This window comes from Pleurodeles waltl, chromosome 3_1 (genome assembly GCF_031143425.1).
Source record: "Pleurodeles waltl isolate 20211129_DDA chromosome 3_1, aPleWal1.hap1.20221129, whole genome shotgun sequence".
Classification (NCBI taxonomy): domain Eukaryota; kingdom Metazoa; phylum Chordata; class Amphibia; order Caudata; family Salamandridae; genus Pleurodeles; species Pleurodeles waltl.
Window position 1 is genome coordinate 1766271676 of NC_090440.1, and position 23253 is coordinate 1766294928.

Here is a 23253-nt window from a genome sequence, read left to right on the forward strand (position 1 = left end):
TTCAAAGACATCTGCCTCACCTGTCTTTTCTATGTGAAAGTCTCCACCAATATGGCAGTAATCTTCGCACACATAAGTGTACGATTTATGTGTAAATGTGGGAGGGGCCAGGGGGAATGAATAAGAAAATGGAGAATATCTACACCTAAATGGAAGGGGTTTAGGAAAATGTAAAAAAAGGATTTAGGGAGAGGCACACTACACCCCCCCAAAAAGTAAGAACATTTCTGTCCACAGACTGAACTTCTAAAGTTACTACAGGCTACTAACACCAAATAGATGTAAATGACTCCAGAACAGCCCTGGAATAAGTCAAGCACCTTACGAAGCTACTCATGTACCGCAACTCTCCCAAGGAGAATAATTGAGGCAGGGAATTAAAGTAGCACCCCATGGGAACTAATATTAAAATAATTAAAGCATTTGCATTTTTAAATTAAATGTGAATATATTTGGTTAGTGTGCAAACATATACAACATTATTCATTAATGCCTTTGTTTTAAAATCTAATAGTTAACTTATTTAAAAAGCGTTAGAATATATTTTAAATACTAGTAAAGTTAAAAATAAATTTGGTTAAAGATCAATATTTATAATAAAGGCTAATATACTTAAATCTTTTAATTATAATCAGTTCTTGAACATTTATTTTGAAGAATTATTGTTCTGTAACCTTTTATTATATTAGTTGAAGGTTAAGAATAATGATGTCAAAAATATTTTACATTTAGATCCTACATTAAAATGCTTTTAATATGTATTTTTTCCACAGTGAGAACTCTACCAACTGGCAGGGTTCTCCAGAGATATGTGGAAAGACTACTGGTAGTAACTTTAGATTTGTAAATTTAGTTTTATATGTTTCCACTCCCTGAAGAAAAGGTGTGGAGATTCACAAGTCTACACTTAGGTGGAAATGGTGAATAGCAAAAATGTGTTGACTCACACCTAGGTGTAGTAGTAAATATGCATGTGTGAACAGTCCTGATAAAAAAACATTTGTGCATCTAGTTTCATTCTAAATGTGCAAATAACTTTGAAAGTTGGGGAAATAGATAACAGTGAATTGTGTGCTATATAAGCCCAGCTTATATTTCTAGCTAATGAGGCAAAGTGTTGGGCTTAAATTCTTGTGCCAAATAAATGTATCAGTAGTATAACTTGGTCCACTAGTTAAGTCTTTTTTTGCAGCATGTCAGTGCAAAACCCGTATAGCACAAAATGCATACATGGTATTTTCCTGTTACCATTTCATGGCTTGGGTGAAAGTTCTACAGTGTTGAATACCATTATGAAGTAACTATTTTCGTATTTTGTTGTCTCCCTTGAAAGCCATCTGAAACTGCATAAAGCAGCAGATAAAGTCAGTCACCCAGCATTAGAACATGGCTCAGACTCTTCTAACAAATAACAAACAGGGAGACGGGAGGAAGAAACCCAGATTACACCCTCCTACAACTACAAGTACTCCAAGCTCAAAGTTAAAGCATGGGAAATCCTATACATTCAGTTATGCCCGAAGTAATCCTTTCTTAAGATGAAAGCCCTTACCCATCCAGAGGTATCATGTTTCATCATAAGGCTCCTCCTCAGATATGATTACTAACTTGGGTTGCAATCCTAATATTAAGTAAACTATTTAATCCCTATGTGTTTGTATTTGTGATTTGAAGGTATTCCTTAATATAGTGATGGGCAAAGAAAGAAATATTTAATACTGCCTACTTGTGGCCTATGAACTTTATTATAGTCCACAGTGTGTAGATTAAGAAACGCAGGATAATTGTTTGACCTTGACATGTTTCTACCCAGAAACCTGCGGATAAGCAGGTCAATGGGCATTGATCCAGACCATGATCATCCCTATAAAAATATGTCACAACTTATGATTATAGAATGTTATTTCTATTAAGTAGAAATATATTTGACCAGAAATCCAGTGGTGAGTACGTCTGTCTACTTATGCTCTCAGAATCCAGCCACCTTCCCATTTTTTAGTTAAATGTATCTTTGCATTTGAAACTGTACAGCACTCTGATTTTATTTTGTCAAGGTTCATGATTTATAAATGCAGAAATGTCTCTAGCTTGGAGATGGATGTGCACCTTTATCCGAAGTGCCCCAGCTTCAATGATGTCTGGATCCCTGGTGCTGATTTTTGAGCAAACATGTATCATGTGTGTGCACCAAGACATAAGCCTGGAGGGTTGACAAAAGGACTACGCCCTTGATGATGAAAGGCTACTGCCTTTTTCATGAGTTAAGTAGCATCACCATGGTGGTGCCAGCCTAGTGATCAGTAGGAGTGAGCAGGCCCACTCATGTAAAGGTCTGTGGCTGTGTGCTTAACTCACCCTTGGCTTACAACAATTTAATATGGAGCGCAGTGAAGCATGTGTGTTGTTGCATTGATGTGATGTGTGTATGTGTGCCTGTGAATGGTGAAATACATGAGGGACTCTTGTTTCCATTTTAGGAGACTGTAGAAGCACGAGGAGGTAGTGGAGTCCCACCAGGCATATTTGTGGATTGCTGTATTTCTGTTAGCTGGGTGGGACACACACACTGATGGAGAAAGGGCCAGGCTCTTCAAAGGATGCTCTTTCATTCAGGGAGAGGTCACCTGAAAGGTGCTTGGGCGCATCTCAGGAAGAAGAAGGGGCTGATAAAAGAATCATAAAGAGTCGGGTCGGGATCCCTGGGCTAACCCTTTGATCTAGATATCATTGTGCTGACAACCAGGTGTGAATCTCTAGTCACTCCCCTGGCCTGTGATGCGGGCTATAAGATTTGGAGTTGCCTCTGCTATGACAGACTGCCTTCTGGACATTTCAGAAGGTAGCAAACCCCCAACACAACCTTCTAAGGCACAGACCCTAAATCACATTCGACATGTAGAGATAGACTGTAAGAAAGGGACCTCCGAACACCCCAAAATTGTCAACTATCAAGCAGCCAGACAGGCTGTGTGAGAATGAGAAGCACTGCAAGACTTCTGCCTGTGACCAGGACTGGAGGCTAAGGCCTCCCAGTGTTCAAGCTGGATGAAGGGATATCACCCAGGGAAACTCAAGTCATTTTGCTCCAAGACCAGTGTACCCTGTGAGGAAGAGGAGAGAGCAGGAGGGAGCGAGGTCCAGTGGAGGGTTCCTGGCGAGTGGATCCCTGTAGCGAGATGTCAGGAGACGGCTGCCGCACAAATTGGGTCATCACCCAAGTGCAGGTTCAAATTGGTGGCTGTATTTGCCAGTGAGGTTTACTGTGAAGTTAGCCGTGTTTTCACCAATCCGGTTGTTACCGGTGTGCAAAGTGAAGTCAGCATCCATGTATACCAAAGGGGACCACTGTGCCGATTACTGCTGTGCGATTGGTCCATAGCCCATGTGTGGCATGAAGTCTATGACCAAGTATGCCATAGGGGGCCGCCGTGAAGATTACTGCCATGCTCATTGGGCTGTCGACCATGTGCAGAGTGAAGGCTGTGACCCCATATGCCAGAGGGGCCTGCAGTGAAAAGGACATTGCTGATGTGTACTTAGGGTCATTGCACAAGTGTGGAGTGAGGTCAGTGACCCCGATATGGCAAAGGGGGTCCACCAGAAAGGACAAGGACCAATGCCTGGTTCAAGCCATCATTGAGCGGAGAGGCTGCTGTGGTGACCTGTGTAAGGATCACAACTTGAGAAGTTCTGCCTCCCACCTATGGGAAGGATCAGACAAACTTACTGTCTCACTGGAGGAAGTGCCGTGGATGCCCAGTTGTTGCCCCTAAAGAGCTGTGAGTGCTACTCACCAACATCAACTCCTGCTCCCCTCTGTGACGTCCATGAGGGAAATGATCCCAGGGACTCCAGTCACACAACGGTGTTCATAGGGTCAGAAGACCCTTGAGGAACTTGTTATGCCACACAGCGCTTGTGACGCTGGAGCACTTTTGACTTTTAAAAGAGTCTGAGTGGGACTCCTGATACTTGGACGACTAGTGGGGCCTAACCTGAATATCGCCTATAGTGAATGAGGAATAACCTTTACTACTAGTGAGAGGGAAGTGGGACACTAGGACCCACCTATAGCGCTTACCTCTGGGGACTGTGTGTATTACTAGTGTATGGTATATTTCAGTTTGTCTTTATATATAAATACCCCTTTTTTCATAAAAGCGAGTATTTGATTGGTCAGTCATTTATTGCTGCTCCTGAGTACATTTTGAGTTGTGAGCCTGTGTTCACTGCTCTGCATCTACTTCCCCTTCCAAGTCCACCATATTCCCCTTCTATGCCACCCCCCGAAAAGCTTTGGACTGCTCGACCCACGCTACTATTGAGAGTCAAGTGCTGAAAGGATACTTGCCTTGTTGCTTAAGACCCATAGTAAGATTGGCAGTTTGACATCAGGAGTAAAAGGCCTCCAGTTTTGGCCCCAGTAACTCCTGCTTGCATTTAGTTCTCTGAAAGGGGGTCTGGCATACATACATACAAACATACATACATGCACTCATAAACACATACATATATCATTCTATTTTCTTTAGAACTCCTTCAGACTGCTAAGGTTCTCTGATGATCTAAAAGAAGGAGTTTGCACTATTTAAAACATTTTAAGTAAAATAAAAGAGAAATGAAGAATAACGGCCTCTGGTGGAAAGGGCATTATTCAATAAAATGTCCCTTTCCCTCAGTATAGTAGATATCTATTTCGTATCTGGGTTGTGCATTTAGGATTTCATTTAGCAAATATCCCCTGCTTTTGGTCCTGAATCTTTTGATACTATTATGAAGGTGACCTGTTACATATGTAGTATTCAGCAGGTGGTAAGGTTAACATCCTTTTGTCACTAGGTTAGCAGACCACTCATCTTTATTCCAATAGCTGTCCTCACACCTATTGTTAGCTAATCAGTTTTTAAACGACATTGTTATTCCTCTAAAATGCATTGCTCTTTTTTGTTTAAGTTCCAGCAGAAGTATCTCATGTTTCTGTATCGATTTTGTTGGCTGTTGGTGCTATTGTACCATGTGAGCATAACAATTTCAACATTATTAGTTTTTTCAATAATGTATGTAGTCATTGTCTTGTCTTCATCTTGTGCTATTTTAGTCTGCTACCTAGTCAACATCTTACAATCCCTGTGTCTGCTTTCTCTTCCTTCCTGGACATCCATGACATCTTCATTTTCAGGAACATCTTTCTCTCTTTTCTGAAACCCTGAAATTCTTTCAAGCCTCAAAGCTCCTATAGATCTAGATGACTTTGCCGACTTCTGTATTTCACCTCCCTCCCTTTCTTGTTATAGATTTGGAAAGGGCAGTGGTACTGCATCCATAAGCCTACATTGATTGACAGAACGTACTGCAGGCCCACCAGTAAGATTTCCAACACCACGGTAGTACTGAAACTCTAACAACACAAGTTGTTGATGATGCCCTGATAATCACTGACAAGAGTGGCTACTGTCGTCTCATTCTGTTCAATCATCTGATCAACTTTGACAACATTGATCATGAATACCTGTTCAACACTGTCACTACCTGCAGGCATACTGGGAAGGTCTTAATTGAGAACTATTTTGTAGTTTCTTAGTAGGTGGACATTGTTCTATGAAATGGCCAATCCATTACTGAGGCACAAGGAGAAATATTTACCTAAATGTGGAGGTATTGAAAGGGTTGTAGATGATGTGACACTGGTGTTTTTGTGATCGAAGAGGACATTTTGAGGTCTAGGAAGATATACTTTGTTTAAACTAAATGAAAATGATGCACATGGCAAATTCCTGCCCTTTTCAAGAGTAAAGGAATAAGAGGAAGCTGTGGGCAAGGAATAGGATGAGCTATTGAACAGCTTGTACAGGTTGAAGAATGGATGGTAAGGTGGGGGCGGATCTCATATGTCGAGTCAGTCCTAGTGAGCAGAGGTGGAGGTTGAGTTGATGAAGGTGGACAGATTCATTGGGCTGTTGATTGTTGTAACTGTCTTTACATAAAGCTCTCTAATAACACAATCCCCAAACATTAGTCCATCTTGAATACAACAGTGTGGTTGGCGAGTACCCACATTGACCAACACCATTTCTCGCCATCCCTGGTTGTGAATTATTTGCACAGTCCATGGGCCGATCGCCTTCATTGTCCATGACATTGGTCACTATTAGCCAAAACTAAATTTATTGATAAAACAATTGTTCTGGAAACCGGTCATGTTCCTTGTATATAATCTTCATGAGCGGTTGACACTTCATGAGTTAAACTCAGTCTCTAGATAGACACTTAGCACATAGGCCAGGCATGAGAGTATCTGTGCAATATTCTTCTGAGAAAGTAAGAAACCATTGTCTTCAGTAGTTTTCGTTAGTAGTATAAGATTTAACCATCAATCAATCTGGGCAGTTGTAGGACTAGGTCACCTTGGTAAAGAGAAATGTAGCCACTAACTTCCAATCAGTGGCACAACAAAGATCCTGCAGTACTTGCGGTGGAAACCACTGAGCTCCAGGAGTACCCCTCAGCACAGTCCCCTGGCCTGAGAGCTCCTGAGTGAGTCCAGAGAGGGGCCCCTCCATGTACTTTGGAGGGGGGCCCTCAAGTTTTGTTATGCTACTGCTTCCAATCAAACACCAAAAGATACTTTCTTGAAGAGAAAGCAGGATTTTCTCTGGATCAGAGCATGCTATTTGGGTTTGCTTGTTTGGAATAAATGTTAATTAAATTGTAATTGGAAGTCTTAGAAAGAATTCATGTTATATGGCGCCTACAAACACATTCAGTAGAATCCTTTTCAAGATGGTCCAAAGGAATTCATGTGTATTATTAGTAGTAGATGAAAAGAAAAGAGCAAGTAATGGCAAAGGTAGAGACTATTTAGGGTTGCGGTGCTGTTGTGGCATGTAATTGGAATACATAATGCACCTGATGTTCTTATGTATGAGTATGTAGTCCGTGTATGTTTCTTATAAATATGGATATGCTGACTCATGTAACTCAAGTATCTCTTCTGTTCCACAGTTGAACGGGAAAGTATTGCAGATTACTGTGTTCTGGGTCAACGGCCTGCACACTTGCCAAATATGACACAGATGGGAAATCTGAAGACAAGTGAACCATCACCTCATAGCCCACTGCACCACAGTGCACCCATCAGGAGTCAAGTGCCAACCCTGCAGCCGCTCATGAGTCCTGGAATCCTGTCTCCTCAACTCAACCCTCAACTTGTCAGGCAGCAGATTGCCATGGCCCACCTCATCAACCAACAGATTGCTGTCAGCCGGCTCCTGGCGCACCAGCACCCGCAGTCCCTCAACCAGCAGTTCCTGAACCACCCACCCATCCCCCGAGCAGTCAAGCCAGCAGAGCCCACAAATTCATCCGTGGAGGTCTCACCAGATATTTACCAGCAAGTGAGGGATGAGCTGAAGCGAGCCAGTGTATCACAGGCTGTCTTCGCACGAGTAGCATTCAACCGAACGCAGGTAATACTATTAATCTTCGCCTACTGAACTATTTCTCATTCTTATAGATCCTAAATGATATAAAGGAACATCAACAACCCAGTCCAACAGTCTCTATTCATAGTTGTCAAGGCACGCTTTCTAGTGTGATCACGAACACAGGAGAGTTTGGCCTTGGCAAATAGTGATCTATTTCATGATCCATTTCATGGTGTAAGATTTCTCCTCCACATTTAGAGTGTTCTCTTCCGACAGACCAGAAAAACTTTTACTAGTTCTCTTCACTTGCAGAAAGAGATTTTTGGACTGAGGTGTTGGTGTTCTTTTCTAACTCCAGGACACTTTTATCAGTGGGTTATTTTGGGAAGCTGTCCTTGGCTGTGTCTTCTTCCCTCTACACAAATTACATATTGTTCACATATTGCTTCGCTCTTACACTGTGGTGGTGTCTCCAAGAGGCCATCTCCCGGTAGTATTGTTCACTCACTGATTCATTCAGAGCCTAGAATGGAGTTCAATGCAGACCATAACCTGGCAGTACCCTTTCCATATTTAATCAAATTGAGCCAGGATGATAATACCTCTGAAGAACAGGTGTTATGTAAGGACCTCCAGGTTAATCCTCTTCAAAACATGCATCACTTGGGGAAAAACCGGAAGCTGAACCAGGAACATATTTAACTTACCTTTCACTGTGTACCTCCTTCATTGTGATTTTATTTCTGCTTCTTATTTTAGTTCCACAGCCACTTCATGCCCTCTGCATCCAGCACCTATTTTTTTTTCTATTAGTTATTATACTCGTGGGGCATTGCAAAGAGTCCTTATGGAGCCTTACCTTACACCAATACCTCCTTAGGCTACAGTTGTTCTTCTTTTCCTCAACGTTTTGAGAGTTTTTTTTCTTTTTTGTGTCCAATTGTATCCGTTCTTGCATTTATAAACTTTCCTTTAGGAGATAATTGTTACCATTATCATAAAGGTGTTGTTTCCTGTATGAAATGTCAGTGAAGGTAAGTCGACGAGAGGCTCACAGTGGATCCATAGGGGGGCCCTCTTTATGGAAGGGGGAGATGCAACATCTATTAGAGCATTAGAGCATTTTTTACTCAAAATGCTCATGTGGGAAACCCCACCTCTACCATGGTAGCAGCAAGTGGCTCCAACGCTAGAACATGTTAAACGGACAATATCTCATCCCTACTTTGAAAAGGATACTAAGGGGGAGATAGGAAAGATGAAACTTCACCCAAAAAGCAAAATTCTACCAAAAGTACTTCAGATGTGCTACAGATCTCGCGGAAAAAAAGTAGATGTTTGCTTTGAAGAAGATTTTTATCCTCGGGTGTAGGCATTTTATCAGCACAGTCAGAACTCTAGTGTAGAGCATTGATGACTCAGTGCTTTGGGTAGATTTAGAAGCCCCATAAAGAATTTCATGAATGCCGTGGATACAGCTGAGGCACAAAATTGGAGAAGGAGATCTTTAAATCGTGTTCCTGCATGAAAAGTGAAAAGCAGTGATCTCTTTATCCCTCCTCTGGATTTCACCAAATTAAACTTGCATCTTTGAGGAAAGCTAAAGATGAAAAACACTGAAACAGGGAACACAACGTAGCGAGGAAGGAGGCAAGAAAAGGAAATAAACAATTTGCCTTCTTGCTAGGTTTCTGGGTAGCTTTGCCATTCATGCAATACAAACCAGAAACATTATATATAGTCGCACCTATTGATGTCTTCACACAGCTACAGAGCCATGGCAGGCCATAGAGTAGTATAAAACTTTATTTCAGCAACTATTCCATACCCTACTGAATGACACAAGCATTGGCAAGGCAAATTAGACTTGCTTTGTAAATGTTCTCAGTCGCTGCTATTGGCTTTAAAAAAGCACCAGTATTGGAAAAGCCCGTAGTGGTCACTGGCCAACTGAAAAGTATAGAAAACAATGTTTTCAAACTTTCTAGATGGCCACCATGTTATGTGATGCAACGTGATAAGGCAGCAAGGTTGAAAACTTGAAAGTTCTGCAAATCAGTGTTTTTATACTTTCAAGATGGCTACCTTGGTGCTTCGTGACTTTCATGGTGCAAAGTGGCAGCAATCTTCGAAGTATGAAAACATTATTTCATATACTTTGAAGATGGCTGTCACTACAAGTGGCTCTGCTAATCAAGAGTGTTTTAAATACATCGGGCATTGATGAAGCCAATCATGTCAGCCAGCTTAGAGTACGAGAGGAGCAGCTGGGGAGGGAGTTAAGTCGGGGGAAATGGGAGTATCAAGGCCATCACCAAGCACTTTATCTGGTGCCGGGCACTGTACAGAAGATTCAGTCTTATTTCTGAATAGTACTGGTATGAGGGTTAGGAGTAGAGAGATGGGGAAGAACGATGGTAGAAATTAAGGGCCTGATTACAACTTTGGAGGAGGGTGTTAATCCGTCCCAAATGTGACGGATATCCTGCCCACCGTATTACGAGTTCCACAGGATATAATGGACTCGTAATACGGCGGGTGGTATATCCGTCACATTTGGGACGGATTAACACCCTCCTCCAAAGTTGTAATCAGGCCCTAAGTGTTCTAGATGTGGGAAAAACAAAGTGATTGGAGGTGAGGGGGGTCATACAAAAAAAGGAGCAGGGAAGTTAGATTGACAAGAAAGCCTTCCAATCATGATCAAGGGACTAAACAAAACCTAAGTAGTATTGTGTATAATGTACTCTGTGACCGATAGCTCAAGCTTCCTGTAGCAAGACCACAAAAAGGAGATTGTTATAGAATCCACCATCATTGCTAACGGCAATCAAATACAAAGGTAAAGTTGATCCTGTGCATACTTGCCCCTTCCCACTTCATACCAGGTGGTATTCTTCTCCCATTCATATGCACCACAATGCAAGCTCAACTGAAGACATTCACTTCAGCTGACATCATGCTGATGCATGGCTACACTAACTTCTACACACAGTTTTATCTTGACCGCATAGTAGGCACCTTCCATGGTGATCTAAAACAGAAGCTAGTTCATCTACTTTGACTCAAAACAGGTCAGTCTTTGACCCTTGAACCTATTTGAATGCCAATTACTGACTGGCAAATTTGTACTGATCTGGCTTCACGATAGAACACATCTTTTCTTTCTACATTATAATGTCTACCTCTACTTTTGAGTATATATATTGTTTTGCCACTTTAAATATCTAGATGCTATATTCTGGTCTAAATACCATTGAATGAGGATCCATTCAGCAGCCTGTACAGCTCCCTGGTGCCATCTAGGGCCTGGTTCTTTCTGATAAAAAACTGCAAAAATGTAAGTGAACAAATAATGAGTAAAACAAGGGAAGTTTACAAAGGGATGTTTGTGTGATGCTGGGTGCCTCGTGATTGTGAAATACAGATCTGTGAGTGAACAGGCATGTTTCATACAGGTATGTGCATATCAATAGGATAAATAAACCAAGACTCTGAAAGGAATCAAACCAGACCTGCTAATGAGAATGTTCTTTAAAATAGCCAAGGCATCAAACCTGTGGTGTAGATATCAGTAGTACAGTAGGTGTATTGGCACTGGAGCCCAGGCGCGTGAGAGGCGCTCTGGGGCCTGATTATAGATGTATTTGTCTATTAATCGGGGTTCTTTGCTAGTTGGAGGGCACGTGGCATGTTTGATACACCACTTCCTCAAACCCTCAAGACAATGAACACAGCACATTACTAAGCCAATGACGCCCTTTACCAGAGGTGATATTGTCTAGTCAGAGGTTTGTACACTTTTCCTGAAACAAAAAAGTTAAAATATTTAGGGCCATATGTACGAACACATTTTCCCATAGATACAGAATGGGCAAAACTGCTTGCTACATCTGGCCCTTAGTTCCTTACAATAACAAATCGTGTGATCCTGCATGAATCACGTTATCTATCGCTTTGCCCGTACCCAAAACTAAGCATACCTTTAGTTTGCTGTGTGTGGTGCAAGGAAAACACATTCATCACCACGAAACAAGGCACAGAGGAATGCAGATATTCACATTTTCGAGTCAAAGACCTGCTTATGCATGACCCCTCCCAGCTCATCTTGGCCTCTTTGAGATGGACGAAAACATCCTAGGACCCATATCACAGAATAGGAGATAGAATTCCTCACTCAGTAATAAGTAATGCTTGTTACGAGTATGGACTAGACCCTCAGGTAACGGTGAGGAGTTTTTTCTCCTGAAGAAGCTTGTCCCATCCACTGTATTAAAATATATTTTTTCTGGCTGTATTATTAATTCCTGATGATTGTTAGCCCTGATGTTTGTATTTAGCTGCTAAATGGATTGATGAATGTATTCTACTGCCTTTATTTTTCCTGGTTGGCAGTAATTACCGTGATTGTAATTTCAAACCAAAGGAGTTAATGTGTAGTTGCAATGTTGCCAGGTAGCAATCCACATTATTCAACCACACAAATTAGGCAACCATATTTTTCTGAAATTCTGTCTGTAACTGAAATTTTACTCAAATTTCCGTGAAATATAGCTTAGCATTTCCACTGAGAATTCTATTAAGGCTGCATTTTAGATTAAAAAAGGCTGATTATTTCACTTAGGATATAGCAAAGAAACCAGAAGTTCTGGGAAATCCTGGGAAACTGCTGCAGAGATAAATCATTTTGGGTGAGTATTCAGTTGACCAGCGGGAATCCGGTGGAGGTAGGCCAAGAAAGAGTTATCTGGAGAAGCAGAATAGTTCTTACTAGATCAGTGCTTTAAAAAGGCAAATCGGACATAGTGAATACCATGTCACTCATACGAGTATTTATGAGCATTGACCCCTCTGTTCATAGAAAGGCGGGAGTAATCTAGTCCACAAAAGGCTGGTGGGCATTCAATGAGCGCGTTGTGACCACCCTCCGAAATCTAAGTTCTCTTGAGAGAGTAATCAAGTGCCATCAAATACTGCTGTGTCCCTGAAAATGCACCTTTCATGGACTCAACAAAGAGGTGTAAACAGCTTGTATACAGATACAATCTTTAAACCAGTTTGTGATTCTTTGGAAAAACTTCAGGCAGACTAGATACAGATAAGCATCAAAAAGTATGATGCTCAAGGTCATTCTTGAGGTTTTGCAGCATTTTAAAAGAAGTGGTGTGTTACTGTTACCCAACTCAAAGGTACTAATTTTATTGCCGTCCAAGGTATGACAGGCTAAGGTATCAAAAACAATTAATTTATTGAGCTATACTGAATGTAAGTCAAGATGTGTACTACTGAAATATTGCCCTTCAAGAATATTATAGCAAAAATATAATGAACCAAAATATCATGCCAATAGGAATATATTGTTGAGTATAGAGTTACTATCGTTAACTCCACATCTACATATGTTGAAAATGTAAGTACAAACTGTCAAGGTACATACAATAAATACTGTATAGTAAATAAATACTACCTCTGGTTTAAGAGGTCAGGAATGTTGAGGAAGAAGAAGAAAGTATGCAGCACCAGTTTCTTTGGTTTACAGATCCAATCCTTCACATAGACACTCAGCAGCAAATAGGAAGCTGCTAAGAGCATAAACTGGGGGCAGAGGATGAATGCTGTAAATACTTTGGGGTGTAAGTGTGAATGCTATCACTTCTTCCACCCCTGGTATTTTTTTGAATTTATGGCCATGGGAGTACCAATGTTGTGACAAGGTGTTGGAATCTCTCTTTATAGTTGAGAGCAAAGCATTTGAAAGGCATCAAGATGTGTTCGTAATCAGCAGGGCATGCTCATTGTCCTGAATACACCGTCATTAGACCTAAGATTACCCAAGGGTTTTTTTTTAATTAGTGTTTCTGCCCAACGCTCTTGTTGCAGGACAGGAGCAGTGGCAGGCAGGATGCTCTAAACTGCACATGTCAGTTTGGCTGGCTGTCTTATGACGGACAGCCTGAAATGGGCACCTCAAGCTCTCCATCCCAGGCTGTCTTAGGGAGCTTAGTGGAGAGCAAGCACAGACCTCCAGGGCCAGAATGAGCAAATTACCAATCCTCTCCTTCCAATCCTGACACTTCGCTTGTGGTGGATAATAGCATGACAGTAGCGTCTGGATTAGTTAGTGGAGCTCCACAGCAGACTGCAGTCTCAGAACACCGAGGAAAACGTTCACCAGTGGGTAAGTACCTTTTATTTTTATTTTATTTATTGTGAACGTTAGTGTAGTTCTATTGTGGGCTTTTGGGGGGAGGGGTTGTTTTATTATGGGCTTTTGAAGAGAGGTGGTGTTTATTTAAGGGTTTTGGTGGGAGGGAGTGTTTTATTTTGTTTTTTTCTCTGGGGCACTTTGCTCACCCGACCACTTTCTAAGGTTACCAGCTGCCCCTGCTCATATGTAATGATGCACATGTGCTGATGACTACACCAAGTGGTGGACTGCATACCAGAATGGTAAACAGAATAATTTACGGTTGTCTTGTGTAATAAGTCAACTGCATCTGACTATCATACATGCAAGTCCACACGCACACAGAGTCCAAGAGAATTTGTGTAGTGCACATGTGATTGTAACCCTGAAAAAGCTTGCTGGTCAGGGTGGCACATGTGGTGAGCGCTGTAGGAATGCTTAGGGAGGCAAAGAGGAGAGAAGTGCAATGACCCAAGGCCAATGTTTTCTCTATTTCATATTCTTCTTGAAGAATTTGTAATGTGATTTCGAATGTGGTTGCCAAATGTATCCATGATCTCGCCAGTGATTTTATCTACAATACCACTACTGGGAGTCAGTTAGTGGTTCTCAGGTTAGTGCCTGCTTCCCCTCCTTGGTGTGTCTTTTGGTACCCCTAGCACTACATTTGGGACCCTTGCTGTCAAGGGTCATGAAGCCACCCGCATCAACAGGAAGTAAACAGAATTGGAAGTCTCAGTTCCTTTTCTATAACTTCTAGCCCATCCCTTTCTTTAAGCTCTAAGCACATTTGGGAATCCGTTAAAGGGCTATGGGTAGGATAAGTGGTCCTCCTTCTGGTGTTATCGGTGGTTAAATAGTGTGTGATGACACTTCCTTTACCAAAAGAATTTTGGTGACTCGAGGTCCATGAATGACGGCTGTGATGTCATTAATCAGTTAAGGGTGCCAAGTTGTTGTTGTGTGACAGCTTCATTTGCAATGTTTTTTTTTCAGTAGTATATGACAGTCATGTTGAAAACGTATTTATGAGCTATGGATACACATGGCGTGGTAGAATATAGTTGAGTGATTTGCGAATCAAGTAAGACTTAGAAGAAACAGTTGGAATCCAAAGGTGGTGTCTGTTTTTCAAGCTCCCATCTCACGCATGACTCGGCCCAAGGAGGGGAGGCCTCGGCAGGCTGAAACAGACACAGCTTGTCTCTGCAGCTGAGGAATCTTTCATTTAGAAATATTCTCCGAATAAGAAGGCGGAACAACATGCACTTTGCGGACACACTGTGCTAATTACTGTATGCAAGAAATCACTCCCGAGGACCACTTGCACCTGAACTAAAAATCCGATATTCACCTTCACCGCAATCCAATCTGAAACTCAGTTGAAATAGATCTATTATAAGAAAATATCTATTCGCTGCATAACGTCCAATTTCTATTTTCATTTATTAGTATTTATGACATTACTGTGTATTATCGAGATACTTTAAAGATTCTGAAATCAAGAAGAAATTAAGGTATTAATTTCTTCCATCTGATTGTTAGATAGAACCCAGTGGAGTAGCCTAAGGTAGAAGCTTGTCCGGACTGCTAGAACAGGTGCATGATACTGCCCCATACATCAGGCTAGAGGATAGGGTCCAGAAGAACGGAGCCACCTGGGCAGATCTGACTCATTAATTTGTTTACATTTATTTTACGATTTTTAACTGACGTCCAGCACACGATTGCAGTCAGGTCTGAACAAATATTTGGAGTGGATCTCCGGTTCAGTGCAAGAATTTTCAGACTCCATGTAAAATAGCATTTTGCTTTCAGTACAAAATCGTTGGCGGGTAATGTCTCACTAAGGTCTCACCCCCTCCATATACCAAAGCCAAAGAAAGCCTATATGCTTGGCAATGTATAGTAATTTGGCCCCACCGCTAGCTGGTGCTGTAATGCTGCTACCTTACATCACCTTATGGAATTAGTGCCAGATTTATTCTTCAGACGGAGGATTGCTGGTGTATGTTGCCTCCATGGTCCCTACTGGTGAAGCGAAGAAGTCACCTGTCACTCATACAGGTGAAGCATAGGGACCAACAGTCCCACGTGAAATTGAAAAGCAGAGGTGAAATGACAGCACCTTTCCAGACTCTCCATTTTACTGGTGCTTTGATTCAAAGCGAAATATCACCATGGTCTGGGAACAGCCACAAAGATATGACGTTACCCATTTAAGGGCAAGGTCTTGGACCTTGTCCTCTGTCATTTTGTACAGCACTGTGGCTGTGCAGCATGGCTAAAAGCAAAGTTGGAAAAAAAGTACTATGACTCAACCAGTGCTGGCCGCATCGTACAGCTTTTTTTTCCGTATGGCTGGTGGGGATGGGCAACAGGGACAAAGGAGGTCAGGAAAGAATAGTAAAGAAAGCTCTATGATGTGGCCAGCATTGGCTGCGTTATAGCACTGTTTTTCTTTATGGTGGGTGGGGGGCAACGCAGACACCGAAAGGGTGGGAGAGAAGAAGCAACAAAGACAACAGGAGAGTGGGGTTGAGGTTGGGAGGCAAGAAGCTATATGTATATGAGTGCGGCAGACAATAGGGTAAGAAGCAACACGGGCAAGAGTGAGAGGTAAAGAAGCAAAACACACAATGAGTGAGGGTGGGGAGGAAGCAACATGGGGTGCGATGGGAAGAAGCAACGAGGGTGGAAAGAATAATGAAAATAGTACCCAGATCACAGCGAGCAGTGGTTGGACAGCTGAAGGACACTAAACAAACTAAATCAACCAATACTCGGTCCATGCTGCAAACGAGCAAACAGAAAGTGACATTGGCAAGCATGACCAATAAGGAAGCACCAAATAGGAGTAACGATGAAGTCAACAATTGGTAAGCAATGGGCGGGCTTCTTTCCCCTCATAGAAAACAATACATCTCGCAGCGACAGTTCATGCACTACCTGCAAGTGGCACCTAAAAAAGAGGCATTAAAAATACCTCTATTCTACGAATTTGACCATTGAGACTCTGTACTTTGGTATCTTCTGGCCATCTATAAATACTGATAATGATCCTATGAACATTGGCTTTTAATGTGCCATAAAATAAATGAGTCCATTACAAGACTGCTGTATTTTGGCTTGTTTTTCCTCCTCGAGAGTTACACATACTGGGGACACCAGTAGCTCTGGGGACATCGGAGTGAATTGCAGGAGCACAAGTTGACTCTTGAGGGTCTCCTGAGTCATTATTTGGGTACATTGTGAATACTGCATTTGATACTTCTAGTAATTCCTGATTTTCTCCCCATTTCAACGCAGCTGACAAAATGAAAGAATGTCGGTAGTGCTCCTATTACATGTCCCATAGGAGTTTGGTCAAGTCTTTTGGTTTCCACCAGCCAGTAGTGTGCTATAGTGTTTTACACTGTGTGTGTTTCCATTTATATGTAAGCCTTCAGCTCCCATGCCTCAAGCCTGAAAATGTGAACTAAAGACAGGCAGTGTTACTAGGTGGGAAAATCCCCCATTTCTCTGTGCATTTAACATTCATACAAGGACATGGTGCGTTTTTGCAACCAAATAGGATCTGTGCAGTAATAAATGCAGATGACATGAAGCAATGATGATTGCACTGGTTTAGCATGTGTCATTACCGCTTGTCCAGAGGTTTGCTGGAGGCTTGCAACTCTAGCTACATGTGAAAATTGTATTACAGCCCTGTGTATTGGAAGCTAAAAGCACAACTCGACCCCTTGCTAGCACGTAAAAGGAGAGGTTCTACTCTCAGTCATTGTACAAACACCTTAGACACTATTGAGGCTCCTCCTGGTGTTTCGTGACACCTGGGACATAGCTCCAGGGGGTGTTTGGGGTGTTACAAACCCCTAATTAATGTATTTCATGATAAATTGCTGGGTGCAGGTGCTTTCAGTAGGGTACAGTGAGGTGTCTGTCAGATTTCACCAGGAATTTTTATACACACAGACTAAAACACACACACATACTCTCTGTCTCTCTGTTTGCAAAGAGAATTTTAAAAATGCTGATTATTTCACAAAATAATGAGTTTTCTATAATTTAGTACTCCACCAATGGCATTACTCTCCCTTTTGACTGCCCCTTAAGACCCTCTTGTGATCCCTGCTTGTTGTATAATGTATTTTATTGAACAATATGGGGTGTATTCAGTATGATTGTGGGACATGTTTGCAACACAAAAGTGACGCAAACCAGCCCAAAATCTTTTTTTTCCAAATGTACTTTCTAACGCAGAACTTGTTTTGAGCTGGAAATTTGAAGGTAATGCAAAGCTGTGCACAGAGCCGCTTTGCATCACTTAGCACAAAGCAGGTGCTTCCTTTGTGGTGCATGGGCATTCCCATGTAACCACCCATGATTTCAGAGGCAAACTCCTATTTACTAAAAAAAAGTAGACAGAGTTTTACTTCAAAAATAAATGCCCATTTCAAATAGGCCCTATCAAGGAGAAATGTTTTTATCTCTCCTTTCTTTTCCGACTTTGCATGTGTGCTGCACTGTGCAGCACACATATAAAGTGGGAAAAGTCTAAGCATTGTATTTTGTACTTCAGGGGTGACAGTCCAGTGCAAAGCCTATGCTAGACTTACGCAGACACCCTTTGCATTATGGTGCAAAAGTGTGCGCATGGTGCACGGCTACCTGATTGTGCCCCGGCGCTAGGAAGAAGGGAGGATAGTGCCATATCTCTGTAAATATGGCCATTTTCTGCTTTCTATTACTCACGCAACACAGGATTTTAGCTGCTGTACTGAATTTGGTAAGTAGACTGCTATGTGCCAGTGTGATTGATGGGAAATCTGAAGTTCACACCCCCTCAATCTTACAGACCAAGCTACCTGGGTGACACTGTTTGACAGGTCAACAGATGTAGCATGCACAGGTCAGAAAAAACATTATTTTTTAAAAATCTGAAATTGCCCTTCTATTAGCTGCTATCCGGAAGCATATCTGCTGCAGGTGGTCTTGTGCGGCCCGTGCACCCTCACTTCACACCTGGCGCACTCTGCACTGCTTTAAGAAACTACCTCATGGCTCATTAAATCACAATTAAATGCAATCCCGATCATTTGTCTTCCTGGTAGGAAGATACATCTGAGGGTGGGAGGCCTAATTTGCTGCAGGTGACAAGGCCGAATGGATTCAGCTGCATCGCTTCACTTTCTGGTTGTTTTCCGAGGTCGATTGGTAGCGGCAGCAAATTCTGCAATGTAGCGCAGCAGATGAGAGTTGCTCTGTGTGGCTGAGGTGGGCAGGTGATACCTTGGGCAGTACAGGGTAGGGGGACGAAGGAGAGTGAGATGACCACCCTTTTCCTGTCCGTGAGCCTGGCGACTCTTTTAACAAATACCCCGATGGGAAATGGCGAGCTGGAACGGGTGCACATATATATAGTTTGCCCGCGACTCTCGGTCTCACCACCCTGCTTAGAGAATTATGTGGACTTTGTGAATGGTTGAAATGGGCCGCAGCGCGCGGACACTAACTGAAGACAATTTGCACCTTTTCACCTGCCGCAAATCATAGGGGCACTTTCGTCTTTTTGTACATGATTATATTCCCGTTTCAGGCTTAAACCAAAATTTCACCCAACGCATGTTTCATCCACAAAGCCAAATTAGGGCCGAACATTGCGTAACGTCCTCACTGTTCCAGAGTAACTAAAGAGACGAGCAGGTACTTTCCCATTAAAAATGCTGAGAAGTGATGGTACTCTTCCTCTCAAATTATAGAAGTGCAGGTGCTCGGTGCCTGGCAGGACCTGCCAATTAAGGTGCATTCACCTGCACAGAAACTAGCAGAAGTACCTAGTGTGTCGTGCAGGGAACCCTTCCCACATCGGCCTTACACGTGTTATACTCTTCAAACTCACTAATATTCAAAGCCAGTCCCACAGACCTGGGACATGAAATCGACTCCCTTAACACATCACCCAGTGAAGAGCTGATATTACACAACGGCAGAGAAGGTGCGCAGGAAACGCCTGCACTGAGCCTACGAGGCAGTTCTCCTTATGAACCCCCATCCCAGGGATCTTTTTTGGGAGTTTGCACTTGAACTCCTCACTTCTATACCATCACTTCTCATCCCCTCTCTGTCCCATGTTCAGACTGGCCTATAGGGCAATCAGGCAGTGCCGGATAGGCTGATCTGACAGATCAGTCAGTATGTGGGGGGCTGCTTTTCTTTAGAAGTTTGTGGGCCCGTTTTATAGTCAGATGGGCCGCTTTTTACTGTTGATTTCTGTGATTTTACCACAAATATCACCTGCAGCAAACACAAATGCATGCAAACTCCCCAGCAAAATACTATACAGCTGTCTTTACAAGTTAAAAATTGTCCTAATTTGCAACTGTGGGCCATTTTTGTAGCTATCTGGTTCGGTAATGGGGGCCACATTAATTTTAGTGCCCAGGCCTTTTTTTTGTTCCAGTCCAATCCTGCTCTGCTCTCACTTACTCATCAAACTCTTACAAACACCATCACATACCCATTCTCACAATGCACTCTCCTTAATCTTCATGCTCACCATTGTCCTCGCTAGCATCTCTGCTCACACTTTTTCCTCCTCTTTCCATCTGTCTCACCAATCTACATTTGCATCAGTGCTTTAATGGAAATACCGCATTATGGTACTCGCTAGTTAGAGTACCTGCTGAGATGTGACAACACTCTCCCATTAAAAGTAATGTACTAGTGCTGAGTAGTACCAGTACTCTCCTATTAAAAGTATTGTACTAATGCTGAGAAGTGCTGATATACTCCATTTAAAAGCATTCTACCACTCCACTTCCACTAAAACTTGTTGTTCCAGTGCTGAGACGTGCTGGTACACTCCTAATAAAAGTATTGTACCATTCCACTCCTATTAAGATAATTGTACCAGTGCTGACACATGCCTTTATACTCATGTTGAAGGTATTGTACCACTCCATTCCCATTAAAAGTGTTGTTCCAGAGCCAGGAGCGACTCGCTGGGCTTGGAAGGGACGGGGCGGCGCATGCAGGGGGAACAAACATTAAAATAAATTAATAAAAAATAAACCACTTACCTTGCTCCTCGATGTGCCCGTGCTGCTCCTCTCCTTCGTCTTGCTGCAGGCACAGGCTCCCAGCCTGCCCTGCAGCCAATCCTGACGCTACTCAGAGCAGCGTCAGGGTTGGCTGGGAGCACCCAGCCAGGGAGCTCCAAGGCAGACTGGGAGCCTGTGCAGGCTCTCTCCAGCCCAGCAACTGTGCAGAGATGGCCAACCAAACATATATGTGCCCTGAGGGGGACTACTGAGCACCCCCCTCGATGCTCATCACCCACGTGGCCCCACCCCTTTAAAAGAAAAGGATAATAAACAAAGATTATTATCCTTTTCTTTCAAAGGTTTTGCAGCTGCTGCTGCTGGCTGGGCGTTGTGGAGGGGGAACGCTCCCCTGCCCTAATGGAGGAGCCATTCCTGTCCAGTGCTGAGAAGTGCTGGTACACACCTACTTAAAGTAGTGTACCACTCCACTCCCATTACAAATATTTTATCAGTGTTAGGAAGTGCAGGTACTCTTCGTTTCAAATTAAAGAAGTGCACTTACTACCGGACAGTACCTGATCACTTCAAAGCACTGAGTGCCTCATTTACAAGGCCTCTGGCGCAGGGCAGTGCAGCAAGTGCCTTGCTGTGCTGCCCTGCACCACCGGGAAGGAGCAGAAATGCACCATGTCTACAAGATACGGTGCATTTCTGTCTGCCTCCCCTGTGCTGGCACATAAATTGCTGCCTAACGCAACACAAAGACCCTTGAACCATGGTGCTAGGGTGCCTGCTTTGTGGGGATGATTATTTTTGTGCAGGAAGGGACACACATAGGGATTCCACATAGAAAGAGGAAAACACAGGGAAAAATTAAGATATTTCTCCCCCTTGCGTCATTCTTACTCTACCCCTGAGGTGGCGGTGGAATCTGACGCATTCCCAGGCTTGTAAATCTGGGAATGCTTTGGATTCCTTTGGGTTCCATGGGTGTTGAGTGGGAACACCTCAAGCCACACCCATAGGATGCCCCTTTCATGAAGTGTTATGCGTGAAAGGGATCCATACTTACAAGGCCATGAAAAGTCATGCAAGGTGGCTTTGCGTGGCCTTGTAAATACGGGTGGTCACACTGCACCACTAGAGCATTTTAAAAAATGACACTCTGGTGGCGCTATGTGCCGCTAGGGCCTCGTAAATGAGACCCTGAATCTCATCATTTCTACTCCACTGCTCTCTCACCATAACTCCTGTCTAGCCCTTACATCATCATTCATCCCGCATCCATTCACCGCATCCCTTCTTTCACTTGAGTGTGATGTTTACATCATTGCAGAAACGGTGGGAGCCACTTAGTAAACACGATTGCGGCCTGACTCACGTGGAGTGTAGATGACAGGATCTTTATAAAAGTTGAGACAAAAAATAAATATCACTCCTAGTCTATTGTTAGCTTCACTTCAACATAAGACGTTTTCAAGGCCGCATAAGAAATCTAGGGATAGAATTGTATTTCTTTCAGTCACGTAATCACAATAGTAAGAAATATTTTAAAGAAAAGGAGCACTGACCCTACTTGATGGATGACCAAGTAGTTTATTTACATTGTTTTAGCAGAAAAGTCCTGACTGAATCAATATATGCATTTTAAAAGTAGAATTGTGTCTTGCGTTTGAATATGGACATTTTCTGGGTAGACCACGTAGAAATGAACACTAACGGTAAAAATCCCCTGATTTACCGTTGGAGCTGATTTTGATTGGTTTGCACGCACATATAATAACACGTACACACATACACACACACACACACAGAGTTAACTTTTGATTCAGTTCTGTAATTTTTAAACAAAAATTTGAGTTTTACCTTTCACCATGCATACTAATATTATGAACCTGACTGCATCCTGATAGGATGGTGCCAAACACAGACAGCAGGAGCCATGTCCCTTTCCCAGATATGCAAAGCCCATAACCAGCAGTACTTGCTGATCCATTAATCAAATGCGGCAACAGTACCAAACATCTTAACTAGAATTTTAGACTTGCCCTTCTTGAAACCTGTATTCCTAGGAGCGACAATTTACTTCATCTTCACAATGGAAGATGGTGCTTACTTCATGAAAGGGCACCATAGCTCTCAGACTCCTGGAAGGGCTTTAATTCACTACTAAGGTTACTAGGATTTGTTTACTTCTTTTAGTGATAAATCTCAATATATTATTGGGCTTTCTTACTGGACATCATCTTGTACATTCATTCATTCAGGCTCAACAATCAAGCTGACATAGCATAGATATTCTACAGTGTGATCAAGTCTGCTAGTCACTATCTGAGAATGAAACTTTGGTAATCTTCCTGGATCTCTTTCGCTCTCTATATTATGAGGTCTGCTGTTCTCGCTCCTTTTCTGCTTCTCATCTGCCCGGACTCTAGTCAGGCAACGTACCCATGGCACCTTCACTGAACAGAAGGAAGGGTGCCTAAGGCACTGGGCAAAGCTCAAACTGCAAAACTACATGTGAGGTAGAGCTCTCATTACACACTCTAAGAGGATCCTACATCAGTCATGCTAGCCTCCAACTGTCTCCCCTCAG

At 42.6% G+C, this 23253-nt stretch overlaps 1 protein-coding gene across 2 annotated transcripts in view; it reads left to right on the forward strand.

Annotated features, from left to right (window-relative positions):
- Positions 1-23253, forward strand: part of SATB2 (SATB homeobox 2) — a 329978-nt gene that overhangs the window by 190781 nt on the left and 115944 nt on the right. For both annotated transcript variants that reach the window (XM_069225756.1, XM_069225755.1), the window contains exon 8: positions 7003-7466. In XM_069225756.1, coding sequence (XP_069081857.1) covers positions 7003-7466 — 464 coding nt within the window. The remainder of the gene's footprint in view (positions 1-7002; positions 7467-23253) is intronic.